Here is a 24,571-nt window from a genome sequence, read left to right on the forward strand (position 1 = left end):
TGTGTTTGCTGAGCCTCGTGTGAGATGCCTAGGGAAAACAAAATCCTGGGATTAGATGTGTTAGATGTGAGTCTGCATAGTTGTAGAAAAACATTGTGGGGTTCACACCGCTGCTTGCCTGCCTGTGGAGGGGATCAAGCGCCAGCTCTGTGGGCAGACGGGCTTGGCTCCCCCCACCAGCCACGTTGTGGGACGGTGAGCAAAATGGGGAGCCTGGCTGGGAGCCACGGCTGCCTCCACAGATGGACTAGCAGGGGAGATGTCACACAGCTCCATGCAAGTGCTGTCCTCAGGAAGGAGTGGTTGGTTGGGCTGTGGGAGCTGCTGATGGGAGCAGGGACCCGCCACAGCACACAGAGGCTGTGCATCCCTCCAGGGATATGCTGGGAGGTTGCCCCTGCCAAGCCAGCAGACACTTGGTGGGATCTCGGAGCAGGAAATCCTGCAGGGAGGCATTTCTCTGCATGTTTGTACAAACTGGAGACCTGAGCACTGCTGTGAACCTTGGAAGGAGGCAAAGCCAGTGGGATGCTGCTGCATGTGCAGGGCAGTCGCACCCTTTGTGCACAGCTGGCTTGCGTTACAGCTCGCTTTGGTGCCTTGAGGCATCTCAAGGTCACTTAATCTGCCTGAGAAAGGGAGTGATTGGGTCGAGCAGATCTGCCCTGGCACCAAACTGCCAGCATGCTCATTAATGTTTTCCTTCTCCTTTTGTTTCAGGGGGCAAAGGGGCTTAGCGCCTCTGAAACAAACGGAAAACAGACAGTGGCAAGCCAGCCCTTCCCACAACCAAATGAGACCAACCTGAGGAGAAAGTGCAGCTGGGGAGGAAAAGCAAAGGGGAATCTGCAAATAGTCTCTAGCTCCTTCCTAGCCAGGGTGGTGGGGACCCGAGGCTGGTGCAGGGATGCTGGCTGTGTGTCCCCAGTCCCAGGGCTGTCCCATTCTGGCTCCCTCTTGGCTCCAGAAACCGGAGCTATTGGTTTTGCAGGATGATGTCTATGAGATGGGAGCTATAATTTGTAGGAAGATAGAAAAGCATCACTCAGGACACCTTGGAGGCAGAAAGCCTCTTGCTGCAGCCTCCCAGCACTCATGGCCCTCTCAACCCCACCCGCCGGCATCTGAATATTCACCCCTAAGACCTCCAGCTGAAGCTCACAGGCTTCTTTTAGTCGACTTCTGCCTCCAAGGTGTAACATTATAAAGCTCTTTAAGCTCTTGTCAGCTTCTTATTGCTTTTCTTCCATTAACTGAGTGTTTTCTCCCAGCAAGTGGAAAGGGCTCTGGTTTGCAGCAGCAAATGCAGGTAGGTGAGGTTAATCTCTAGATGAATAGGCAGGGGTTAATCGTTAAAAGCCTTTGCCTAGGCTCTCTTTATAGGATAACTTACCCCAAACTCTCCTTGCCCCCAACTACAACTGCTTCCTCCCAAAGCTCACAGCTCTGCAGATGCAGCACTAACTGCAGTGGCAGGAGTGTCCTGGCAGGGAAGGTGTGTACAGACACCCAGAGGTGTGCAGGCAGGCATAGCCAATGCAGGCACACTGAGCTGGATAGGGTGAGAGTCCCCACATGCCAGAATTTTAGTACAGACCTTAGAATCACAGAATGGTTTGGGTTCGGAGGGACCTTTGAAAATGTTCTGGTCCAACCCCCCTGCAATGGTCAGGGGCATCTTCCACTAGATCAGGTTGTTCAAAGTCCCATCCAACCTGACCTTGAACACTTCCAATGATGGGACATTCACAGCTTCTCTTGGCAACCTGTTTAGTGTCTCACCACTCTTATTGTACAATATTTCTTCCTTACGTCCAGCCTAAATCTACTGTGTCTCAGTTTAAAACCATTGCCCCTTGTCTTGTCACTACAGGCCTTGGTAAAAAGTCTTTCTCCATCTTTTGTATAAACCCCCTTGATATATCAAAAGGCCATGATAGGGTCTCCCACCATCTCATTGCATCTGTTTAGGATGATCTAGGCAGCCATAACAATAAGTCATGAGCCAAGCAACCACCCTAAGCCCCATCCACTGTGTTTATAATAAACCCTGCTGGTACTAGGCTACAATTTTAGTATTTGCCACATTTTCATATGATGTATCCAAAGCTGTGGTGTGTTCTAAAAGCCAGCTTCCTGATTGCTGTCCTGTGTTTTAATTAACAGAGATCTAGAGGGAATGGGCTAAAGGCAGGACGGGCACTGTGGGATGGGTGAATATGGCACAGAGCCAAGCGTGGGTGGGTTTCCTGCCTTTCTGTATTTGAATTTGCATGCTTCCCATTAGCTTTGCTGCAGACATGTAAGTTTTGTTGTCAGGCAGACCTCAAAATAAAGTGGTTTTACAGTATGCAGATACGCTTCCTCCTCCTCCTCCTGTTTCTCTGGTGTGTGCCTGACATGGTAGGATGGGTACCCCTGGGACATGGAGAGGGCTGATCATATGTCAGACTCATGCTCTTCACTTTGCAGCTGGTCTGACAACCTTGTTGGTAACCTGCCATGGGTTTTCCCCCAGCAATGGTGGGAAGTGGTGGGCCATGTGGGATGCTTCCTACGCCATGCCCAGGGGAGTGTTAAGAGTAGACACGGTGTGGTGCTTGGAGCATTCCAACATGAGCTCTGGGTTGAGTCTTGTTCTGCAAAACCAGGGCCCTCAGGCTGTGCTAGTGCAGCGTTTTGCTTGGGGTTTGCAAGGGGAAAGGCTTTGGGCTTTTGCCACAGCTGCTTCTGTTTGCAAGGAGAGCCAAAATGTGGCCTGGAGACAGGCTGAGTCGTCTGGTGGAGGCTGCTATGTGCATAGGGAAGCCAACAGGCATCTGTATGCAAAGGGTTATAGTTTTCATAGGGCTTTGCCTGCACTTGGCACAAAATGTTGAATTTTCTTCCTTCTGGCAAAACTGCCCAAGGTATCCATCCAGCACAGCTCGGAGGGACTGGGGCTGCACAGAGGTACATCAGTCCTGGCATGCAGCAGCACCACTGCATCAAGCAGCTGTTGTAACATGCAGCTAAAACAGGGGATCTGCCCTGGCCCTACCCCTGGCCTCTCGAAAACACGGTACTCTCACTTCATCACTTCCCTTTCCCCGTTCCAATTTCAGTTCATATTGTCCCTGGGGAACCTGAGGAGACTGACCTCATCCTGAAGGAGATCGATGATTACTGGACTAACGAAGCCACATGCAAGATGATGGCCTGGGATCATGAGACTGAGCTGGTGGCAGATGCTCATCCCCTTCCCCCCATACAGGAGGAACCTCGAGAAGAAGAAAGCAGGTAGGCGAAGGGAGATGCTGTTGATGGGCAGCTCTGCATGCTCTCCGGCCACCAGTGGCCATGGGATGGGATGAGCACGTTCCTGGGCATCCCTCCTTGCCAGCGCTGGTGGTGGAGCTGGCAGTGGGCAGCTGAGGTGCACGTTTCCAAAGAGCGGGGGCACCAGAAGGACCCAAAAGGTTTTGTCATCAATGCCTTTCCTGGTGTTGAGATTTGGGTTGGGCAGGCAGTGGCAGAGCCATGAATGCAATGCTTTATGTTGCCCTGCAGAGGGCAGATGAAGGAGGCTCTGCTCAGGCTTCCTGTAAGTAGATTTTGGCCCTAAGGCAAGAGGGTTTGGACCTCGTGCCTCTCAACTGCGCATTCAGCTGTCATGACATTTGGAAATGGTAGTCTTCTCTATATAATTCATTCTGCTTCTTCCAAAAGAAACCCCTGCTGAGGTCCTCCTGAGGGCTGGACAATGCATTCAGAGCCGGGAGCAGGCTGTGTTGCAGCAGGGGGATGAGAGGTGTCCATGCACACTCCCAAAGGGTTTGGGAGCCCCCCAAAATGCTCATAGCACACTTGTAGGGGAGGGCAAGTACAGCAGTCCCTGCCTCTGACATGGGCGATGCTTGAGTGCACTAAACACAAGAGATGCCACATTCACTCAGCAGAGCTCTCTTCTGCTCAGCCAGAAAACACTGGACATGTTATAAAAATACTTTTCAGATTTTTTTCCCCTTAGTATACAAGTCTGAGAACTGTGGGCAGCAAGCACATCCTGTCCAGGAGGGAGGATTTCATTAATTTTGGTCAAAATCAGTAACAAGTGACCTCTAAGCACATCCTCTCCCTCTGGTGCAAGGAGAATTTGAAGGCTCTAGGACTCTGGGTTTGTGTTCCCAAACTTTTTCCCATCCTTCCTCCCACCCCATTGAGGCCACAGACACTAATGGGCTGTGAAATAGCATATGCCTTGTGTCCAAGCACGTTTTCCCCAGGATGCTGGCTGGGGGATGGAGGGAGAGCATCTCTGGCCAAAGGGAGCGTGTAGACTTGGCAGTGCTTCTCTTGTGAGGTTCAGACATGCTTTTTGGATTTCACCTAATGAGTTTTTCCTTTTCAGGCTGTGGTTGTGCTCCCTGAGTGCTGCTGAGGAGGAGGAGGAAGAGGAAAAGGAGGAGGAGGGGGAGGAAGAGGAGGAGAAGAAAGAGGAGGAGGTGGAGGAGAGTGCAGGGTGAGTGGCTCCTATTGCCTTTATGGCTTTGTTGGAAATGAGCATGAACGCAATTGTTTCAGCTGCATTCACATGCCGGAGAGGCTGAAACACCCGTGGACAAGCGAGCTCCTCTTGTCAGAGCGGAGCTCCCCAGCCTGGTGTTTGGGAGGCATGCATTCAGGAGGGACGCTTTCGCAAACCGGCTCACCCCAGGGCTCGCTGCTGACGTGGCACCTGGTGACAGGCGAGTGTCTCCTGGTGACATGGGCTCCATCTCCATCGTGGCTGCCCATAGCAACCGCAGCCCCTGGTCATCCTCTCTCATGGGGGCCGGTGGCTTCGCCAAGCAGGAGCCCTGGCTTGTGCCTTCATCAGGAGCTGGGAGCACCCAGCTCCTGGAGAGGGTCCATGTTATTTAAAAACATATCCATTAATTCAGGGCAGTCGGAATTATTATGAGTATCACAGAGCTGAATTTAAAGACAGGATTATGTGTTGTACCTGCAAATGCTACTTAATACAAGGAGGTATGATTTTACATTTTTTCCTGTTGTGGAAAACAGACAGGTTATTGTCAGCTGTTGTAGGTGGTGGCTTTGGATTCAATGGTATTTAGAAAAATCTTTCTGCTTGGTTTAGTGGCTTGCTCTGATTTCATGTGAGATAAACATTTAGAGATTAATTACCTAGTGCTATAATATTCTCTGTTAATTCCTCTGAAGTAGCTAGATTTTCAGGAAGAAGCTGAAAACACATGATTATTCACTGTTAAACCCATATCATTTTATTTCATCAAAATCTGTTCCTGGAGCTCTACTATAGAAACCTGAGCTTCAGTTTTTGGGTGAATGAGATACTGCTCCATCCTTCAGTGTGTTTGTCTGTTTATGGGAAAAGAGAGACCTCAACAGGTTTTCTAGATTAGGATGAAAAGACTTGAGATTGTTTTTGAAGGAAGCCTAATTAAAAAAAAAGGTGGGGGGGATTATTAAAAATAATTTTAAAAAAGACCTTGGAAAACAACAGTTTTTCAAGACATGGAGATAAAAGAGAAAAAGCAGCCACTGCTTGTTACATACAACTTCTGACTTAGGACATGCCAAGGATGCGGAAAGATGTTTTCAGTTTTCATGCATTTAGCTGCCTTAAAATTTTTCATTATCCCAAATCCCTGCTTTGCGTCTCTTGCCAGGAAAGAGCAAATTGGGAGATAAGTGCCCAGAACAACATGACGAGGCTTTTTTTTTTTTCAGTTGTAAAGTTGCATTAAACCAATACAATTAATCTTGTGAGCCCCCTTTGTCAGAATGGTGGAGCTGAGTCTGTGTTTGCTGCTGAAGGAAAATGAGAATTATGTGTCTTGAAGAGGCAAACGTGGGATTTGGATGGTGCTTGAAGGGCAGGCCTGCCTGGAAATTAGGCTGTCAGCTTTTTATTTGGCAAATTTTAATTATATGAGAAATTATTATGCACAGGAGGAGAAACATATTGCCTGTATCTTTCTGCATATGCAATTTTTGCTATGTATATGCAATGCCCTGCATTATTTATGCACCTCTCACCTGGTCTCCCACGTAGTATTTTTTCCAAGCCTTTTCTAAACTAAGCAGCAATTTTTTTTGTACTGCTACTGTATAAAACTAAGACTTCTGTGGTATTGTTCGCCTGCAAATGGGGCTTGCAGAGCAGCTGGAGGAGCAGTGCTCCCTGAAACTGGGGCAGCCATGCATCATCCCCATTCACCTGATGCTCCCCCATTGACGTGATGCCCCCCATCTGCAACGTGCCCAACCTCAGAAAGGGCAAAAGTGAGCTCAGGTGCTTGTCTTTGCTTGATCTGTACCATCCAGACCCCTGCTCTGGTCACCTTGTCTCACCGCTGACGAGGGTGAGGATGAAGTCTACTTTGCAGAGGAGGCCCTCGGGTTTGAGCAGCTGGAAGAAGCTGAGATAAGTGATCTTGAAGGTGGTTTTGTACAGGTATGGCGTTGTCCCTGCTTGGGCTCAGGTCTGCAATAAGCTCTTGCTGCCCAGCGCATGCTGGGGGTTCAGAGTTTGTCCTGGGGGGGACACAATGCCCTGGTGAGGAGCAGGGACTGAGAGGGGAACTGGAAATGTTTCCCACCGGGATGTCCCCATCTCTGAACCTGAGACAGCAGCAGTAGCTGTGCACTAAGGGAGGGATGCTTTCACCCTAAAATGTTGGCACTGAACAACAAGCTGAGAGGCTGGTGAAAGGTCAGGGGATATGGGGCACCCAATCAAGCTGCAAAGTCTGCTGTTTTACTTACAGAACAGGTCTTTCTCTCCTTAAAATGGCTTTTTTCATTTTGAAGGTGGAAGAGGAGACAGCTGAAGCTGCTGAAACTGATGCCAAAGGTATAATATATAGCAGCATAATGTCAAATTAGGATGAACCGAAGCAGGCAAAGTGATGTCCAGCAAGGGGAAAAAGCAGCTTCTTCCTCCCAACTGCTCACTGTCAGGGAGCAGGCAGCTGAGTTTTCTGTAGCGTGGGCCTGCGTGAGCAGTTGGGGCATTTCTCTAGCCTAAAGCATCCCGTGGGCACGATGTGATGGCAATATTGTCATCAGCTGGAGCCAGCTCTGAAAGGCTGGTGCTAACGCAGTACTTAGTCTTGTTGATAAAGCAATCTCTGATGTGAAATAGGAGTGAGTTTCTCCTTCAACTGAAGAATGTAGGGGGGGGGGATAAAAAGGGTTTTCTCTACCTCTTTGCTTAATTTGGGAAATAACTACTGGCATAAAGTGCGTTTTAATATAACCTTTTGTAACAGTTAACAGGTTGGTAATGAAACTTAGGTGGTGAGCTCCCATCACAGCCTGAGTGAGCAAAGGCAGGTCTTGGCATAACTCCACCGACGTCGGGGAGTTGCATTGCAGAAGGGATGACTTGACCTAAGCCCTGGTACAGGCTGGAGATTCCTCTGCTCATGCAGCCCTTGCAGAGCACCCCAGTCTTGCAGCAGCCCTAGAAAAACACGTGGTAGGATGCTCACCACCACTGTCCTGTGCTACCAACATCTGTGAGTGGTGGGCAGCAACAAAAACCCCAGGAGCCCTGCATTTCTCTGTGCTGACATAACCATCCCGTGTCAAACCACTCTGTGTTTTCTTGCAGCTTCAGATGCCTTGTCCTTTGCTTGAAGCACCTAGGCGCCTAGCAGCATGTCCAAGTGTGCCCGAGACATTGAGCTAGATTGGCTGGTGCATGACAAGCCGCTCGATGGCAGGGATGCCTCCCCTCCTGGTCATGGCGTGCTAGAGCAGCTCCCCAATGTCCCCAGCTACCAAGCCACCGCTGCCTCCCGCATCCCCATCCTTGTCGCCAGCAAGCCAAAGGCGGGACTTGTCAACCCTAATTTTTGCAATGAGGAGCAATCCTGCCTAGGTATTAGAGATGTTGGCTTTCGTGACGGACTTGCGTAGCTTGAGGGGGGGCCAAGGGGTTATTCCTGGAGTAGTTGCTTTTTGGGGAATAAATAAATAAAAGCATGCTTCATGTTGCAGCACAGAGGCTAGGGAACAAAATTCATGTTTTTTCTTCTTCCTTCTCATCACTATGTGCTTTTCTAGCTAACCCCTAGAGACTGTTTACAAATATCTGTAAATTATATGCTATATATTTTGACCTGCTTGGCCAAAAACTCTCCCAAAGAGCCTGCAGGCAGAGGGTTAAATAACTACTGCACACTCAGTTTTCTCCTTAGCATTTGTGCAACCCACTCATACTAAGACGACAGTAGGTTTGCTGTTCAGTTTTCTGCCTTTTAACCCAGAAGTACAAATTATGTTTCTGTAGCTTTGCTTTGCTTTGTTTTTAACCAGCAAGCCAAATTCTGCTGTTTTTCCTTACATGCAATGGGATTTTAAATTTGCAACCCAAACAGGCCTTTTCTCTGTGATTTGATCAAACCATGCTCTGATCCACTGGTTCCACATCAGTGTGGGACAGGAGGGGACGCATGGTGTCTTTCAGACATGTGAACCCTCCCTTACAAGAAATCCTGCAGAAACTCATTGCACTTTGTTACATAGCTAAGAAAAAGGATGACACTTCACAGCCCGGCCGGCTGCAGCGTCTAGCCAAAATAGCCCCTGGTGCTATTTCTCCCTTGGGCCATTGGCATTTCTGTTTACTCACTATAAACATCCAACCTTCCTGCCTCTAACCTTGCTTATGGCAGGAAGCAGTTGTTACCACTGCAAAAGAGAGAGGCCATAAGTGTTTATTTACATAGTGCCTTATTCTGCATGAAAAGCAGTAATTTGGAGCTTGTATAATCCATATGTTTTATGTTCAGAAGACCCAGGAGATCTTCTAGACCCTGGGAGATACGTTTGCAGCTGGAAATCCTGGGTTCCTGCAGGTGGTAATCCTTGCCTCCATCAACTTCCGAACCATGGGAACCCAGCACTTGCACAGAGTAGTTGCAATCACTGCAAGCTGAGAAAGCAGAAGGGAAGCAGGTGGCCCTTTTTATAGTGTTAAAAACTAGGCAAAAAAGAGAAAGAAATGCTCCAAGCCATTAGGAGAAAGAAGTGCCAGGTGAGAAGGGAATGGAGGGAAAAAGAAGGTTCTTCCAGCATGCTATGGGGTTTGGGGACAGCTCTGCAGAGACAATGGGACTTGGGGATTCATCCTGGCTTCAGGCCAGGCCCTGTGCCCCTCTCACCTGCAATTATTGTCCTTCTCCATGGGCCAGGCAGTTACCCGACTGTGGACATCAAGGATGTGGACACCGGAGGCAATGGTCTGGAGAACGATGGTACCCACTTACTGGTGCCCGCTGCTGGTGCTCCCAACATGCTGGCAGTGCCTGGCATGGTGCCAGCATCCCCCAGGTACGGCTCTGCCCAGGCAGTCCCTGGCTCCCAGGGTCCTCACCCCCTGATGGTGCCGGTACAGGAAAATTTATTCAACCGTACAGAGCAACTTGTTTCTGGCAGCTTTGGACAGTGAGCTGGGGTGATGTGTGTGTGGCGGGTGTCACCCTGTGTAAGACAGGAGAGATGGCAAAAACCTTGCCTCTTGTTTGCGTTTTTTAGTTAAATGGTTAAATTTTGTTTAAAGCTTTTGGGGGCTGGGACAGCCCTGTCTGTTGTGTCCCCCTGGAGATGGGCTCAATCCCCAGGCGGTGGTCAGATCCCATTTGTCTGTTGTCCCACACATCTGTGCTTCCAAATTTGGAGCATGGTGGTCTGTGTGCTGGATAACAGGCCTTCATCATGCAACCCAACAATTTTCTTCCTGCTTTTTTGCTGAAAGGGTTTGCAGCATCTCTGCCCTTGGTTTGTGCCTTTGGATCAAGGATGCTTGCAGGGGAAAGATTAAAACTGAGCTTTAAAATTGAGGTTGGAGGAAGCCAATGTGTTTTTTTGGTTGTTGTTGGGGTTTCTTTGAGGCTCATTCTTGCAGAGGATTAAAAATAAAAACCAAGGTGGTTTTTTTTCTGTGCTGAAAACCAGGTGTTATAGTCATCCTCAATAGTTTGGATCTTTTAGTAAACAAGCTCCTGGAGGACTTGAAAATAAAATGGCAAAAATGCCCATAATCCAGTCTGTTTAATAGCTTTTTAAACTGGGAAAGCAGAGCCTGAGGAGCCATATGAAATACCTGTGGTGCAAATACTGACAGTGTTAAGAGGCCAGTTATTTAAAGCCTGCTGAATCTCACTGCCTTTTTTCTATTAGCCCAGCAATGAAAATTGTCTTGTGACAAGCTTGTCGCTGGAGAGCAGTTGAGGCTCACATCCTCAGTCACAGAGCGCTCAGGATCAGTCTGGGGAAACGCCTTTGGCAGTTGTTGCTCAGGATGCGTTTTTCTCTCTTAGGTTAATGAACAGCACAGGTTATTTTTCTGAGACAGAAAAGTCCACGTTTTCCAATCCCATCAGCAGGCACAGCAGCTCTTGCTGTGCCCCGTGCCTGGTGTGGTGTGCCCATCCCAGCTCTCCCCAGCAGGGTGCAGAGGCTTTTCTGCAGCTCTCTCCTTAGCAGCATCTGCAGTTTGTCCTGGGAGGTCTCCCAAAAGGCACAGGGTGCCTCTGCTTGGGCACCTGATTCAAGGTCTCTCTGTTCTTGTAAATAACTGCCTCTGACCTTATTCCTTGAGATTATTTCCCATCACGAGAATATTTAAAGTCTAAGTTTGTCCTTCTCTCCTTGCACAGCAGATGAGGCTGTGTAGCTCCCCTCTCCCTGGGACTTGTGACTTTGCTGCAGATGTTCATCCATCTTTGAATCAGGGTTGAGGTGCTGGGCTTTCTCTTATGCCTTCAACCAACATAGAAAATGGACAACAATTCAGATTAACACCCATATCATGCATCACAGCACATCTTGGGCATCTTTGGAGCCCAGGATCTGGCAATCCAAAGGCACAACCTTTGTTTACTTAGATCCACTTATCTATGTACGATTCTGTCCCCACCATTATTTTTTATCAAGTGTTTTATCAAGACCTTCTTGCGGCCCTTCAATATATAAGGGGGGGCCCTTATAAGAAAGACAGAGAAAGACTTTTTACCAGGGCCTGTAGTGACAGGACAAGAGGACATGGTTTTAAAATGGAAGAGGGGTAGGTTTAGATTGAACATAAGCAAGAAATATTTTATGGTGAGGGTGGTGAGAAACAGGAACAGGTTGCCCAGAGAAGTTGTGGATGCCCCATCATTGGAAGTGTTCAAGGTCAGGTTGGATGGGGCTTTGAGCAACCTGATCTAGTGGAAGATGTCCCTGCCCATGGCAGGGGGGTTGGACTAGATGATCTCCAAAGATCTCTTCCAACCCAAATCATTCTGTGATCCTATGGTTCCCCAGTAGAGACATTTTTTGGAGCACATCAGTTTTCTCATGCTATTTTCTACCAATTTCTTAAAGCAGGTTGTATATTTGCAGTTACATGTATGAGTATATGAATCTTTCTGCCATGTCTCCAGGTAGCATCTCTCAAGACAATGCTGGAGGTCCCTTGGTAGAGCTAGAGATTTTTAAAAGCAGGCAACTACTATTTCACTACATAAAGAAATAAAATTTCATCATTCTCAACCAGAAGGGAAATGCTCAGCTCCAGGTGGTGTTTTCGGAGGAAGAGGACATCAACTCTGCATTGAGCAATCATCCAGTTATCCTAAGTCACTTCTATCGACCACAGTCTTGAGATTTTTTCCTACATGGGCCTGTGAAGGATTAGGGTTAACATTTAGACAGTTATGAAAGACTCGCCGCAAACAAGACACATGTTTTCTAACTGGTGCCTGGAAACAGGCTCTTGCAGGTGATAAATATCAAGATACACCTGACAGTGCTGTATGGGCAGGGCCCTTTATAAGGGACCCTGCGCATCCCGCATTGCTCCAGGCAGGCACAGGACAGCCTGGTGGTTATGGCCGCAGTTTTCCAAGGGCATTGAAAATGGAGCAATGTTTAGGCTGCAACAGGGTCTTCCATCACAGCTGGCTGTTCAGTGGATGGTTGCATGGTGGCTGGTGCTGCAGAGCTACCTGAGCATAGCTGGAGGCTTCGCTTCTGGGCAGCATCAGAGCAGTGACCCACGGTCCACACCAATGGCCAAGCCCAGGCAGTGGCTGCTGGTCTCATGTTGCTTACCCTATAGGTTTATTTAGGCAATTGTGCTCTCCACCTGGTCTCTTGAGGTGGCAATTTACATTTTTATTGCTTGTATTCAAATTCTTTCATACTTGGCTTCCTGCATTTGTGCAAGGGAGTTTGTGAGTTCTTTGTGCCTGTGCTGCACACTTCTACTTCTCAATTTATTTACTAGTAATTTATTTATTTATTTATTTATTTATTTATTCTTTCACCTTTAGCTTTTACTTGGTCTACATACACTCCTCCTCTTCACTAGCTATGCATCTCTTGTGTTGCTTCATATCGTAGTAGATACAGTTTGAAGTCTTCATGCATCAGTGGAAAAAAAAATCTAGTTTTTAGTACCATTCTGACCAGCAGTCTGGAAGTCCTGTCCCCAAAAATGTCCCCTGCAGCTGGACTGTATCAAAGGACTGAATGTTTTCCAGGGGATTATCATCCAGGTTCCCTTTTTTCCCACAGATGACTGAGAAGCCTCTAGACCTGCCAGGGTTTTGGACTTAGGGTTGCACATACATGAGCTTCTCCATGGGGCTTAATGTAACGTCCCAGGTTCCCTCTGAGCCCTTCATCCACCAGTTTCCAAAACTGGCTGAAGTTTGTGTTGCTTTTTGGGTCACTCCTGCTCCTTCTCACATCTGTGTCTGCTGGGAACGAGGGTGAACTGCCGGCACCACAGAACACTGAGGGATGTTTCCTGTGCCTCTGGATTTACAGCTTTCCTGGGGACCTTTATCTCCTATCTTTCCAAGGGCATCCATTAATCTGAAACAAAAAGAGGCATTTTTTCCCAGATGGATGCTGACACACAAAGCTTTGCATGTACTCGGAAGGGTGACCACACGAGCTCTGCGGCCTGTGGGTAGTCATGCCACTGGCAAAGAGCAGGGATGGCGATACCGTCTCTGCAGGGTCCCCCTTACAAAGCAAGCGGCCATTGGTCTGTCCATGTAGGCATCTTGGGCCTCCTCATGGAAGAGGATGGGCAATGGGGCAGCGCAGTGCCCCGAGGGGGCAGCAAGCAGGGGAAGGGCAGCTGGAGAATGGTGAGAGGTGATGGATGTTGTCCTAATGACATCAATGGACATTGGCAGAACTATTTCTCCAAACTGATGTGGTTTTGGGAACCTCTTCATCCACATCTGAGGGTACTTTAACAGGGGTGTTGGTGGTTTTCCTCTGCCCCTACACTGTGCATTGGGGAATTAAGGTTTGTTGGTCTTGTTCATCTGCTCCCCTTCCCAGCAGGGCATGCCTGAGAGCCAGCAAGGCTGGAGGAGGGTGAGTTCATCACATTTGGCTTGCTTCAGGAAACTTGCGATGGCAGGACGACCTCCCTCAGCGTCCTGCTTGCTCCCGCTCAACATGCAGCACCGACTCATTTTGCACCAGGGTCAGTGAAATCCTGGCTAATTTAGAGCAACAGCTGTGGTGGCAGAAGACAATTTCTTTGTCGCAGTTAAAACTCTGGACTTGACTGAAGGTTTGCGAACCAGGTTTTTGCCATGATTATCATCTTCATATTTAGATCTCTTTCTGCCACGTTACTTGCCCACAGGTAAGGAAGTTGTCCCAGAAACCCTTCTGTGCCAGAGGGAGCCACCAGCTGCATTAGGACACATCTTCTAGGAAGACATCAGCTGCCACTGGCTCAGCATCACCGGGACAGTGTTTATAGTGCTCCCCTTGAACCTGGAGCCATTCTTCTTGGCTGTTGCAGTTTGCACTTGGCTTTGCAGGTGTCAGCAGCCATTAGAGGGTCAATGTTATGTACCCACTGCTCTACAATTTACTCTTTATCTCAGAGGTTTATGGTGCTATGGAGCCAGCTCAGAGCCAGGTGGTGTCCCCAGTACCCTCTCTTCTTTCCAAATTTCACTTTCTTGCTCCACCTTACTGGTATTGCATTTTCCTTGCCTGCCTCTCAAAGTGCAGTGGCATGATGGGGACAAGCATGGAGAGGTGCCTGCCCTCCATGCATCTTGCCAGGTGCCCAAAATGGGTCGCAAAATGGGCCAGGTGGCTGCACACCTGTGCAGCCGTTTGCTCAGTTGTGCCTAGGAAGGAACAGAGCTTTAGCAGCAAAGGAGCAGGGTGGTTTGTTCCTATTGACTTCAGGCAATGTGAAAAATTGGGGGAAAACTGACCCTGGTAGGAGAAGGGGAAGTGGAAACAGATGAAACCTAGGAGGAGGAGGAGGGAGAGGAGCTGGCTGAGGACAGGGGACAAGCTGAGCCTCAGTCACTGTGTTTGTGTCTGCAGGAGGAAGCTGTTGGCCCCAGCAGATGGTCTGGACATGGGACCGGTGAGCCAGTCCCCCACCCGAGCGCTGCTGGGCTGGGACAAGGAGCAGAGGGAAAGGTGCGTGGTGGAACAAAGGGCGTCTGGATCAGCCAAGCTCCCACGGGTTCAGATCTTGGGGCTCGGGTAGAAATAGCAAAGATCCTAGAAGTGCTGGGATACTGAAGGGAGAAAGAGCCGTGCCCACAGTGGGTCTAGCACTGTGTGACAAGTAATGCACCCCCTGTCCAAAAAAAATTATCACAATGCTCCCTGGAGCAGAAACCGTTCTCTTGTTTTTCCTGTATCCAGGTAGAAATATTCTAGACTAGACTTAGACTAGGTTTAACCACAGAGAAGATGCACCTTTGATCTACATATGCTATAGCACTATGGGGACACCTTGTTGTTACTGATTGTGGAGAAATAACCTTTTTCTTCCATGTAGGAAGTGAGCACAAGCTGTGCATCATGCACCCCAGGTCCTGGTTTCCCTTCAGCCCCAGGGGACAACCTTGGAGGGAGCTGCCCTCCCTGGGAGGCAAGGTCTTGGGGAGGGTCTGCATGTCTACATGGTGCAGGATTTTGCCTTCTTCCTGGGCAGAAATCATTGTGCCAATCATCACAATGAACCAGCCTGGAGCTACAGCAAATGAGGTTTTTTTGTCCTCCCTCGTAGTAATGCTTCTCAGTCACGCTAGGCAGAGCATCCTGGTCTGAATCCAACCTAGTTTTAATAAAGAGGCTGAAAAGAGACAATATAGTTTATAAATTCAATGGTTTGGTGCACATTTTCACCCCACAGTTCTTCCAAAATCTTCTCCCAAGCACATGCAATCCAGCCTGTGATCTTGGTGCTTCCCAAGTCCCTCTGAGGGCATCTCACACCCCGGAGCAAGGATGAGGCTCAGGCTGGTGCTGCTTGATGGTATTTTACTGAAACCACCTTAACTTGTGTTCCTCTGATTACACAATAGCCAAATAAATATCGGTAAATCCTAATTCAGGATCCTGTAGGTTAGAAAATGGGTCATGAACCTGCCCTTGGGCTTTGCTATCTGCATGAAATAGCTGATGGTCTTCTCACAGCCTGTCCGAGCCCATTGGTTCAGCCACGAGCCTGAGCAGCACCATCATCAACAACCGGCTCCAGGAGCTGGTGAAACTCTTCAAAGAGAGGACCGAAAAGGTGAAGGAGAAGCTAGCCAACCCTGAAGTCACCTCGGATGATGAGAGCCCTGCAGCATGTGAGTTCAAGTGGGACTGGGAGCATTTAACTGCTGGGTCCACACACATGCTGTGTTTTCAGGGAGACAGCTGCTTTATTAACAATTTAAAGTCCTTAAAACAAATTGACCTAAGATGATTTTCTGCCCTTTAAAATAACTGTGTGGCCTCTCCCAGCACCTACCAAGCCAGCACCTGTGACAGCACTGGTGCCTCCCCCAGGAGGGGAGCTGGAGGGGATCAAGCCGGCAGATGAGCACTACTGTGAGATGCTGTGCTGCACATTCAAGTACCAGCCCTGGCTGGACCACCTGAAAAACTACCAGTTCCCCAGCAGCATCGACCCGCTCACCAGTGAGTGATGGAGCATGGCCATGCGCCCAAGCTGGGGGCAAGCTGGTGGGACCGGGGGAGAGTGGGAGGGGAGGAGGTGTAAAGGATGAGACCTTGTAGAGAAAGGAGGACAAGTAAGGAAGGAGCAACTTGGCTTACACCTGTCTACTAAAAAGACAGAGCTTTAAATTCCCCTGCAAGGCACAGGATTTCCTCAATACTTCCCAATAGTTGTGGGTGTCAGGAGCACGACCAGGCAGAGAAGGGGCAGCCGCTTTCTGCTTTTCAGGACTTTTAGTGGGTAAACGCTCTCCCTGTGGTGTGGACACACCAAATAAAAATAAAAATCATAAAAGAAAAATCCACTGTCTGGTGGACACCCCTCAAGAACCCAGCTCCTTCCTTAGTCTTTGCTATTTTACAGCTGTTTCAAAGTCCCCAGGCTTGGGCAGCCAGCCATTGGCTCAGCACAGCCTCAAGGGGAAAAAAGCAAAGCAAGAAATTTGGTATTGTGGGAGCAAACCTAGTATAACCAGCAAAGTTAGGAAAGGCTTTCTGATAAAAAGCAATGTGCTCTGCAACCAGTGGTATTCACTTTGCATCTAGAGCCCAGGTCACTTGCAATTAAATGCTATCGATAAGAGACCTCCTGCAGGTTTCCTCCTTACACTCAGGGCAGGGCAGGGGATTTAAAACCCATTTGCTTAACAGCTTCACACGGACAAAGGATGTGTACCCAGCTAATCGTGGTGTGGTTCTCTGTGTGCAGACCTGATGTACGTGCTGTGGCTGTTCTTCGTTGTCATGGCCTGGAACTGGAACTGCTGGTTGATCCCTGTCCGCTGGGCTTTCCCCTACCAGACACCAGCAAACATCCACTGCTGGCTGCTTGTGGACTACCTCTGTGACCTCGTCTATCTGCTGGATATCCTCATCTTTCAGACCCGGCTGCAGTTTATCCAGGGGGGAGACATAATAGTGAGTGGCAGTGTGCTGCATCCCACCTCTGGGGACCGGCTGTGGGGACCTGCCATCCCCATCACCCTGAGGGGCATGGATGGAGCTGATCACTGATCTCTGAATTGAGCTCTCCAAGCTCTCTCACCATGTCTGTGGCCACTCTTGGAGGACTGCAAGCACCTCTCCTACCAGGTAGCGGATAGGCTGGCAGTCTTTATGTCTGCCCAAACACACGTGTTTTTCCCCTAAAGTCAATACCAGCCCATCTAGAAAGCATGTGGTCCATGGTGGCCCTGTTCCTGGGTAGGGATGCTCCACAGGGCAGTCCTGCCAGCCGTGCAGTGAGGTGCATGCTGACCAGCCCCGGTGCAGCTGTACGCTGCTAACCATGAGCAGACAGCATAGTAAACTCTGGGTTTAATTTTCAGGAGCACAGCTAGGCAGAATGCATTAGTGATATGACAAAAGCAATTGCAATCTGAATGCATAGATGATGCATCTGAGATAAGTGAAAGCCCTTGATTTAATTTCCATATTCAATTAAATAAGCTGTGAAAAAACCTTGAGAGTACTGCCTTCCCATTGAACATGCAAATGCTCAGACAGGGAGGTTTCTCCTGTAAACTCTGATTTTTGTGGCACTGGCACTGCAATGTGCTTTCTCTGGGATGCAAAACAAGCACAAGGTGTCCCGAGATAGGATAGGAAGATGGCATATGGCCAGGCCTCCTTCTGCTCCTTTTGTTCTGCTCCCCTTCCCAGGCACAAAGGGAGCATCTTGCCTGTTGTGGTGCAGAAGAGGAAAGCCAGGCATGACCATGTTGGCCATGACTTTCCCTTCTGTAAGCAATGATCAATATTCCTCTCTCTCTCCCTCCTATTCCCAACCAGACAGATAAAAAGGCCATGAAAGACAACTACCTGCGATCACAACGCTTTAAGGTTCGACATAATTTTATTTATTAATCTGAGTCTTCAATCTGAACCACAGCTTGCAGCTTCACCGCAACACGCCTGCAGGTCCCCACAGAGGTTTCTCTCTTTGTGTGGATTTCAGATGGATGTGGTGTGCCTCCTGCCCTTGGATTTCTTCTATTTCAAAGTCGGTGTCAACCCACTCCTGCGTTTTCCTCGCTGTCTGAAGGTGAGTTGGAGCTTACAAAATCAGGCAGAACACCAGTTGCAGTGGATGTGAAGGAGTCCCATGCTAGCTGGGGTAAGCTGTGGCTTGCTAGACTCATCAGTGATGACAAGAGGATTGTAAAATGGATGGGAAGTCTCGTCCTGAAGGCTTTGCAGGGCTGTTGGTCAAACACTTCATTTCAATCCTAAAACACGCTCACATTTGAATAGAAGGGCATTTATAGATGGAGCCAAACCTGTCTGTGGCAATTCATGCTGCAGAGGGGCTGCAGGAGGGAAATGGAGGGGGAGTGGGTTTTATGGGCATGTAACTCTCCTGGTGGGGGCCGCAGGAAGCTGGAGCACCCTGCTTTCCTTCTCCTCCCAGTACATGGCCTTCTTTGAGTTCAACAACCGCCTGGAAGCTATCCTGAGCAAGGCGTACATCTACAGGTGAGGGGAATGGAGGGAGGGAGAGAGTGTGGAGTTGCTGTTTGCTACTGGGGAGGAAGGTTCACTTTGGTGTGCACCCATTCTGGCTCTCTGATTTATTTTTCCACTGTCCCTGGACTGGCTGACATGGGTGTTGTCTGATGCAGGTGGCATTTGGGGGTCCTGGAGCCTGCGTGGGTAGGATCACCTCTTGCTGACCCAGTGGGGACAGGGGCGCTGGTGGTGAAGAGGAACCACCAGTGGATAAGCTGCTTTTTCTGGCACTTCTAGAGCTGCAGGGCTGCAGGAGGGAGCAGTGGGGCTGCACATTTGGGTGCTCTGTGGTTCCTGCATTGGCAGGACCTGCATGGTCAGCACTCATCTCATCGCTTCAGATCTCCTTGTGATGCCGGGGGGGATCTGATGTGTTTCTCCCAGCAGACACCATATCACCTCCCTTCCTGCTCTCTCCTTTTTTTTTTTTCAGAGTGATCCGGACAACTGCCTATTTACTGTACAGCTTGCATGTGAACTCCTGCCTCTATTACTGGGCATCAGCCTACGAAGGACTGGGCTCTACCACCTGGGTCTACGATGGGGAAGGAAACAGGTACAAGCCAGGGCTTGGGTCCTTATGTAGCACAGCTTGCTGTGATGGGCTGGAGCAAGAAGGAAGGTATTAGGATGCAGCTGAGTTCATAAAGAACCCTGAAGCAAAGGGTTGGAGTGCCAGGAGAAGATGAAGAGCCAGGGAGTATGATGGGGAGAGGAGAGATGGGATGTGCAGTAATATACAGTGCTGCAAGATGAGGAGGCTGCAGCTGGGCTGAGGTGGAAGGCAATGGCAGGTCAAAGAGGCTGAAAAACTGGGAATCTGGTGCTGGGAAACAAGGAAACACTTCCTAACTGAGCAGGATAGCGGTGTGAGCCCCGTTTCAGTTTGCGTTGACTTGCTGCCAGGTCGGGATGGAGGCTTGAAGCTGTGCTTGGAGATGGGGGGCTGTGCTTTGAACCTAAGGGCTTGATGCAGCATAGCACACCCATGTGACAGGCCCCTTGGATCAGCCCAGCACCCTCATTCCCAGGGACAGTGGCCACCCGTCCCCTTGCTGTGGCATTTCCAAGATACATGTGCTAAATGTTCATTGCACTGTCAGTGATGGATGCCACAGGGAGAGCACCTGGCTTGCAAGCTTGAATGCTGCCTCGTAGCAAATGCCCACAACTGCAAGTTGTACAACATGGGCAAAATAAAATACTGAGTAACATTTAACTAATTTAGCACCATGCAGTAAATGAGAGTTTCCTGGAAAAAGACATGGGCAAGGGCACTAAAGACTTACTGTAGAGGTGTGGGTGTAGGTGGGGACAAGTGACTGTCACCCAGGCAGGCTTAGTCAGGTGTTGCCTTTCCTTTGAGCACTCAGCTTCCTATGTTAATTTTGCTGCTGTGTAGTTATTTTCTGTGATACACATATCTGTGTCTATCTCTAGGTGTAACTATAACATCCAAGGGGTTGCCCAAGAACAGTGAATCAAGAATTCAGCTGACATCTCCTGAGTCCCATGCCAACAATTTGCTCACAAACACATTTTTCCCTAACTACTTCTAAAAGTGTAAATGTTGCTGAAAATATGTTGCTGCTTTATAGTAGTGGGGCTGAAATAAGCAGAAAATGGGAGTAGCCAGAGCAGCTGAGCATCCCACGCAGACCTTTCTGGAGGGTCTATAGCACCCTATAGAATCTCCAGAAGCACTTGCAGGTGTGGTGGGGAATCTGCAGCCCCTTAATTTTCCCTTCATCACCCATAATCACTCTCAGCAGTCTCTGGCTTGCCATGGCCAGAGGATGTGAGCTTGGTACCGAGGGGTGAAACAGGCCTTCAAGCCAGAAATGCATTCAAAGCCGCCTCTTCTTCTCCTCCCAGCTACATCCGCTGCTACTACTGGGCAGTCAAAACCCTCATCACCATCGGGGGCCTGCCAGACCCCAAGACCCTGTTTGAGATCGTCTTTCAGCTGCTGAACTACTTCATGGGCGTCTTTGCTTTCTCTGTCATGATAGGGCAGGTGAGCAGGAGTCACAGGGGTTCCCAGCCTCAGGTGGGGAATGTTTCAGTGGGGCTGGTCCACAGGTTTGTATCTCCAGCTTTGTTTTCCCAGTGCAAAGACCTGCTCTGCACTGGTGGAAGACAAAAAGGATTTGGCAGATGCTGTTAGGACTCAGCATATGTGCTCTAGACTGCTTAACTTGCATGATGGATAAGCAACAGAAATTAAAACACCTCTTTCACCCCTTCCTCCCATTTAGATGAGAGATGTGGTCGGTGCTGCTACTGCAGGGCAAACTTACTATCGGAGCTGCATGGACAGTACCATTAAATACATGAACTTCTACAAAATCCCCAAAACTGTTCAGAACCGGGTGAAAACATGGTATGAGTACACGTGGCATTCACAAGGCATGCTAGGTGAGATCCAACTGCTCCAAGGGTCGACACTTGCACCACATGCGCCACATGCACCACTTGCACCACAGCTGTTGCTCTGCAGAGCTGAAACATTACTGTCAAATAGCACTACAGTTTTGGGGTGGGGCATGGCTTATTTTAGTCTTTGCTATATGGGCTTGTTTGTCCACCAATAGAGTATATAGACTGCCACCAGGTTGCAGCACCTTGGTGACTCGGCATCACTCACAGCGTGCCAAGTCCAGCATCCCACCTGCCAGTTCTTGGGGAGAGGGCAGTGACTGACAATCGTTGGCCAGAGCGTGTCCAACAGCAAACCCACTAGCTCACCCTTACCAGTAAATCATCAGGCAGGACCTCTGTGCCCACTCTCATGGCCAAGAAACATCCTGGCTTGGGCTTACTGGTCTGTCTCTGAGAGCTGTCAGGGCAGGGATAATGCAAAGGGTGGCTCTCCATCACCCACTGGCTTTAGACCTGCAGGTTGCTGGGTGGGTAGAGGCTGAAGGAGACCCTTCTGGGTGAGCTGGTTCCTGCCCTCTTCCACCAGAGGCTGCTTTCCCACTGCCTACACCAAGGACACGCTCTCAGATCAAGTGCTGGAAACAGCCAGTTTTCTGCTTTGTCTCACAGATGAGTCAGAGCTGCTGGTGCAGCTGCCAGACAAGATGAGGCTGGATATCGCTATCGATGTGAACTACAACATCGTGAGCAAAGTGGCCCTCTTCCAGGTATCCTCTGTGGGCGTGGGTCCTGGCCGGTGGAGCCTGGCATTCCAGTGCAGAATAACGGCACTGTTGGCTCTGTTTTGGCTCAGGGCTGCGACAGGCAGATGATCTTCGATATGCTGAAACGGCTCAGATCGGTGGTCTACTTGCCTAATGACTACGTTTGTAAGAAGGTAATCAGGTGCTTGGGTGCCCTTCCATCCCTGGTGTCATGGCCAGGCTGTGCAGGGCACTAGGAGCAATGCAGAGGGAGAAAGCCAGGCCTGGCCCATCACTGTGGCATCTAGCCGCTTCACAGGGAGAGAATTCAGAGCAAAAACATGCTTGGTTGCAGCTGGTCTTGTGCAAAGACTGACCTCTTCTGCTGCATCCATGAACAGCAGGAGAGATGGGAAGAGCCTGCAGAGCTAGAGGAGACTTTGGGATGCTTAGATGAGGACGCTTAGGAGTGAGCACCATCAGCTCAAAGCGTTTTGAGAGCTTGGAGAGGGCAGTATGGTCATGGGGGTTTCCAGCAAGACACAGGTTAGGGCATCCATAAGGTCTCCCTGTTTCTGGGCACCCCACACAGCACCCATCTACATTGCAGGGAGAAATCGGCCGTGAGATGTACATTATTCAGGCAGGACAAGTGCAGGTGCTGGGTGGACCTGATGGCAAAACCGTGCTGGTGACTCTGAAAGCCGGATCTGTGTTTGGAGAAATAAGGTGAGTGAAACATTACCAGGGAGCCAGGGAAATACAGCTTGCAGGTTGTGGGGCGAGGAGGGTGGCAGGTGAGGACATCAGCAACACCCTAATTAATCTTTGTGATTGAGAGCCACAAACACTGACCAGTGTCTGCTACACAAATTACAGCTCTTTTTATTGCAGTTTTTCCACTATTTTTGTCATTGTGCTGTTTTCTGCTTGGGGAGCTAGTGACAGTAAGCAGAGGTATATGGAGGGGTGGCAAAATGAATAAGAAAAGATGTTTTACTAAAACAGTCTCCTAGCTGTTAATCTGCCCATTTCATGGGCATGTGAAGTCCTGTACCAATTTGTAACACAGTGATAGAGTTTGCCTCCCTATAGCCCAGCAGACACTAGAGTGATGTAAAATGCAATATTTAAACCTTCAAAAAGGCAAATAATTTTTTTATATAGCGTGCCATGCCAATGTTTCTCATAATTTGTTAAAAATTGTGCTTGGAAAATTTCATCAGGGGTGAAAATTAAACTCCGAGTCCTCTGAAAGAGAGAGATGAGGGGACACAATGGGAAAAGGGAGATTCTAAATTACAAACGTTGTGCTGAGCCCATTAATAACAGTGTTAATGTCTTGCCGTGTCTCTCTCAGCTTGCTGGCGGCAGGAGGGGGAAATCGCCGAACAGCAAATGTCATAGCTCATGGCTTTGCTAACCTCTTCATTTTGGATAAGAAGGACTTGAACGAGATTTTGGTTCATTATCCGGAGTCTCAGAAGCTGCTGCGTAAAAAGGCCAAGTGCGTGTCAGGCTGCTGCTTTCTAGCCTGTGGGGTTTTAAAAAAAAGCAGAGTACAGGTTTCAAGATCGCAGGGAGATTTCTCGCTGTGTGAAGCACTGGGAAAAGTCCTGCTGCAGGCACCAGGCATTAGGCATATGTCCCTGGACAAGAGCCAGGCTGGAGCTGCAGTGCTTCAGCAGAAGGCACCCATCCCTCATCACCTGGCTGGTGAGACTGGAGATGCCCAGAGCCAGCCTAGCCCTGCTGCAAAACTTTGCCACTAAAAGCGGGTGCAACTCTGGATCAAAGATGGCCAAAGCGTATTCATTTAAAAATCTATTAAAATATTCACTTTAGTTTTTAGCATTACTTAGATTTGTTATTCTGTCCTTCCTGAGGTGTAAAAAATCCCTGTCCTTTTAAAGTCTGCATTTTCTGCATTATAAAATCCAGCTAATATAACATGTCCCTGGACTGAAGTCATCTCTCCTTTTCCTTGCTGTAGAAAAATGCTGAAAAACAACAATAAACCCAAAGATGAGAAGGGAGCACCTGGAGACCCACTGATCATCCCCCCGAAAGCTGACACCCCGAAGCTCTTCCAGGCTGCCCTGGCTGCCACAGGGAGGATGGGGGGCAAAGGGCCACTGGCGCAGCTCCGGTGGAGGCTGAAGGAGCTGAAGGCGATGCAGGCGATGCAGGTCAGTGTGGGGAGGATGGCAGTTTGGCTTTGCTTCCTTAGACACCGAGTTGCTGCTCTCCCCAACCAGCTCCAGAGACTGTCATTAAGGTGCCTTAAAGCAGTGAGCTCAGGTCATTGGGGTCTGACGTAGCACGGGCAAACAGGAAGGGGTGGTCCAGCATCTCCCACATGACCTTGGGAGGCTGCATCATTGTCCCACAGGGTTTGTTTTGCAACACAAAAGGGAAATACATTGACTTTTTGCCCAGCTATGCTAAGCCTGAGAACAGTTTCTCACTGGGCTTATAGCCACAGATGAACAGCTCTTCTGTGCCACAGAGACAGAGCCACTCATAATTAATCAATGTGCTGGCGGGACAGAGGGTGATGCTGGCGTCTGGCATCCGGAGGCCAGTCAATACTTGCAAAGCTTTCATAGTGTGGTCGGGGCAAAGGCCCACAGCAGCAGGCATGCCATCCTGCCAGCTCTGCATGAGCTGCAGTGAAATCACCCTTGCTTTTTTGTCATGAGCAACGGTAAAAGAAAATGGCCCTGCTCTTCTTTTTTTTTTTTTTTCTTCCCCATCCAAGTGTCTCTACTGAACTTGTAAAAAAGGTCATATCTCCATGCAGACCTTGTTGTTACTCTTCCCACCATGGAGTTATGCAGACTATCACATCCAGACATGTAAAGCAGCTGATAGGGAGCATGTGGTGGCCTTGAGGCTGGGTAAATATCCAGGGAGACACC

The 24,571-nt window shown here is 49.1% G+C and overlaps 1 protein-coding gene across 1 annotated transcript in view; it reads left to right on the forward strand.

Moving 5' to 3' along the window:
- CNGB1 (cyclic nucleotide gated channel subunit beta 1) overlaps positions 1-24,571 on the forward strand; it is a 36,284-nt gene that overhangs the window by 10,783 nt on the left and 930 nt on the right. The window contains exons 14-33 of the mRNA XM_075715238.1: positions 3,105-3,279; positions 4,391-4,501; positions 6,334-6,463; positions 6,820-6,862; positions 9,210-9,348; positions 14,380-14,478; positions 15,487-15,644; positions 15,802-15,978; positions 16,727-16,935; positions 17,809-17,859; positions 17,975-18,061; positions 18,428-18,492; positions 18,959-19,081; positions 20,401-20,542; positions 20,784-20,943; positions 21,577-21,674; positions 21,761-21,844; positions 22,261-22,379; positions 23,011-23,157; positions 23,644-23,839. Of these exons, the coding sequence (XP_075571353.1) occupies positions 3,105-3,279; positions 4,391-4,501; positions 6,334-6,463; positions 6,820-6,862; positions 9,210-9,348; positions 14,380-14,478; positions 15,487-15,644; positions 15,802-15,978; positions 16,727-16,935; positions 17,809-17,859; positions 17,975-18,061; positions 18,428-18,492; positions 18,959-19,081; positions 20,401-20,542; positions 20,784-20,943; positions 21,577-21,674; positions 21,761-21,844; positions 22,261-22,379; positions 23,011-23,157; positions 23,644-23,839 (2,513 nt within the window). The remainder of the gene's footprint in view (positions 1-3,104; positions 3,280-4,390; positions 4,502-6,333; positions 6,464-6,819; positions 6,863-9,209; positions 9,349-14,379; positions 14,479-15,486; positions 15,645-15,801; positions 15,979-16,726; positions 16,936-17,808; positions 17,860-17,974; positions 18,062-18,427; positions 18,493-18,958; positions 19,082-20,400; positions 20,543-20,783; positions 20,944-21,576; positions 21,675-21,760; positions 21,845-22,260; positions 22,380-23,010; positions 23,158-23,643; positions 23,840-24,571) is intronic.

This window comes from Pelecanus crispus, chromosome 8, assembly GCF_030463565.1.
Source record: "Pelecanus crispus isolate bPelCri1 chromosome 8, bPelCri1.pri, whole genome shotgun sequence".
Taxonomy (NCBI): domain Eukaryota; kingdom Metazoa; phylum Chordata; class Aves; order Pelecaniformes; family Pelecanidae; genus Pelecanus; species Pelecanus crispus.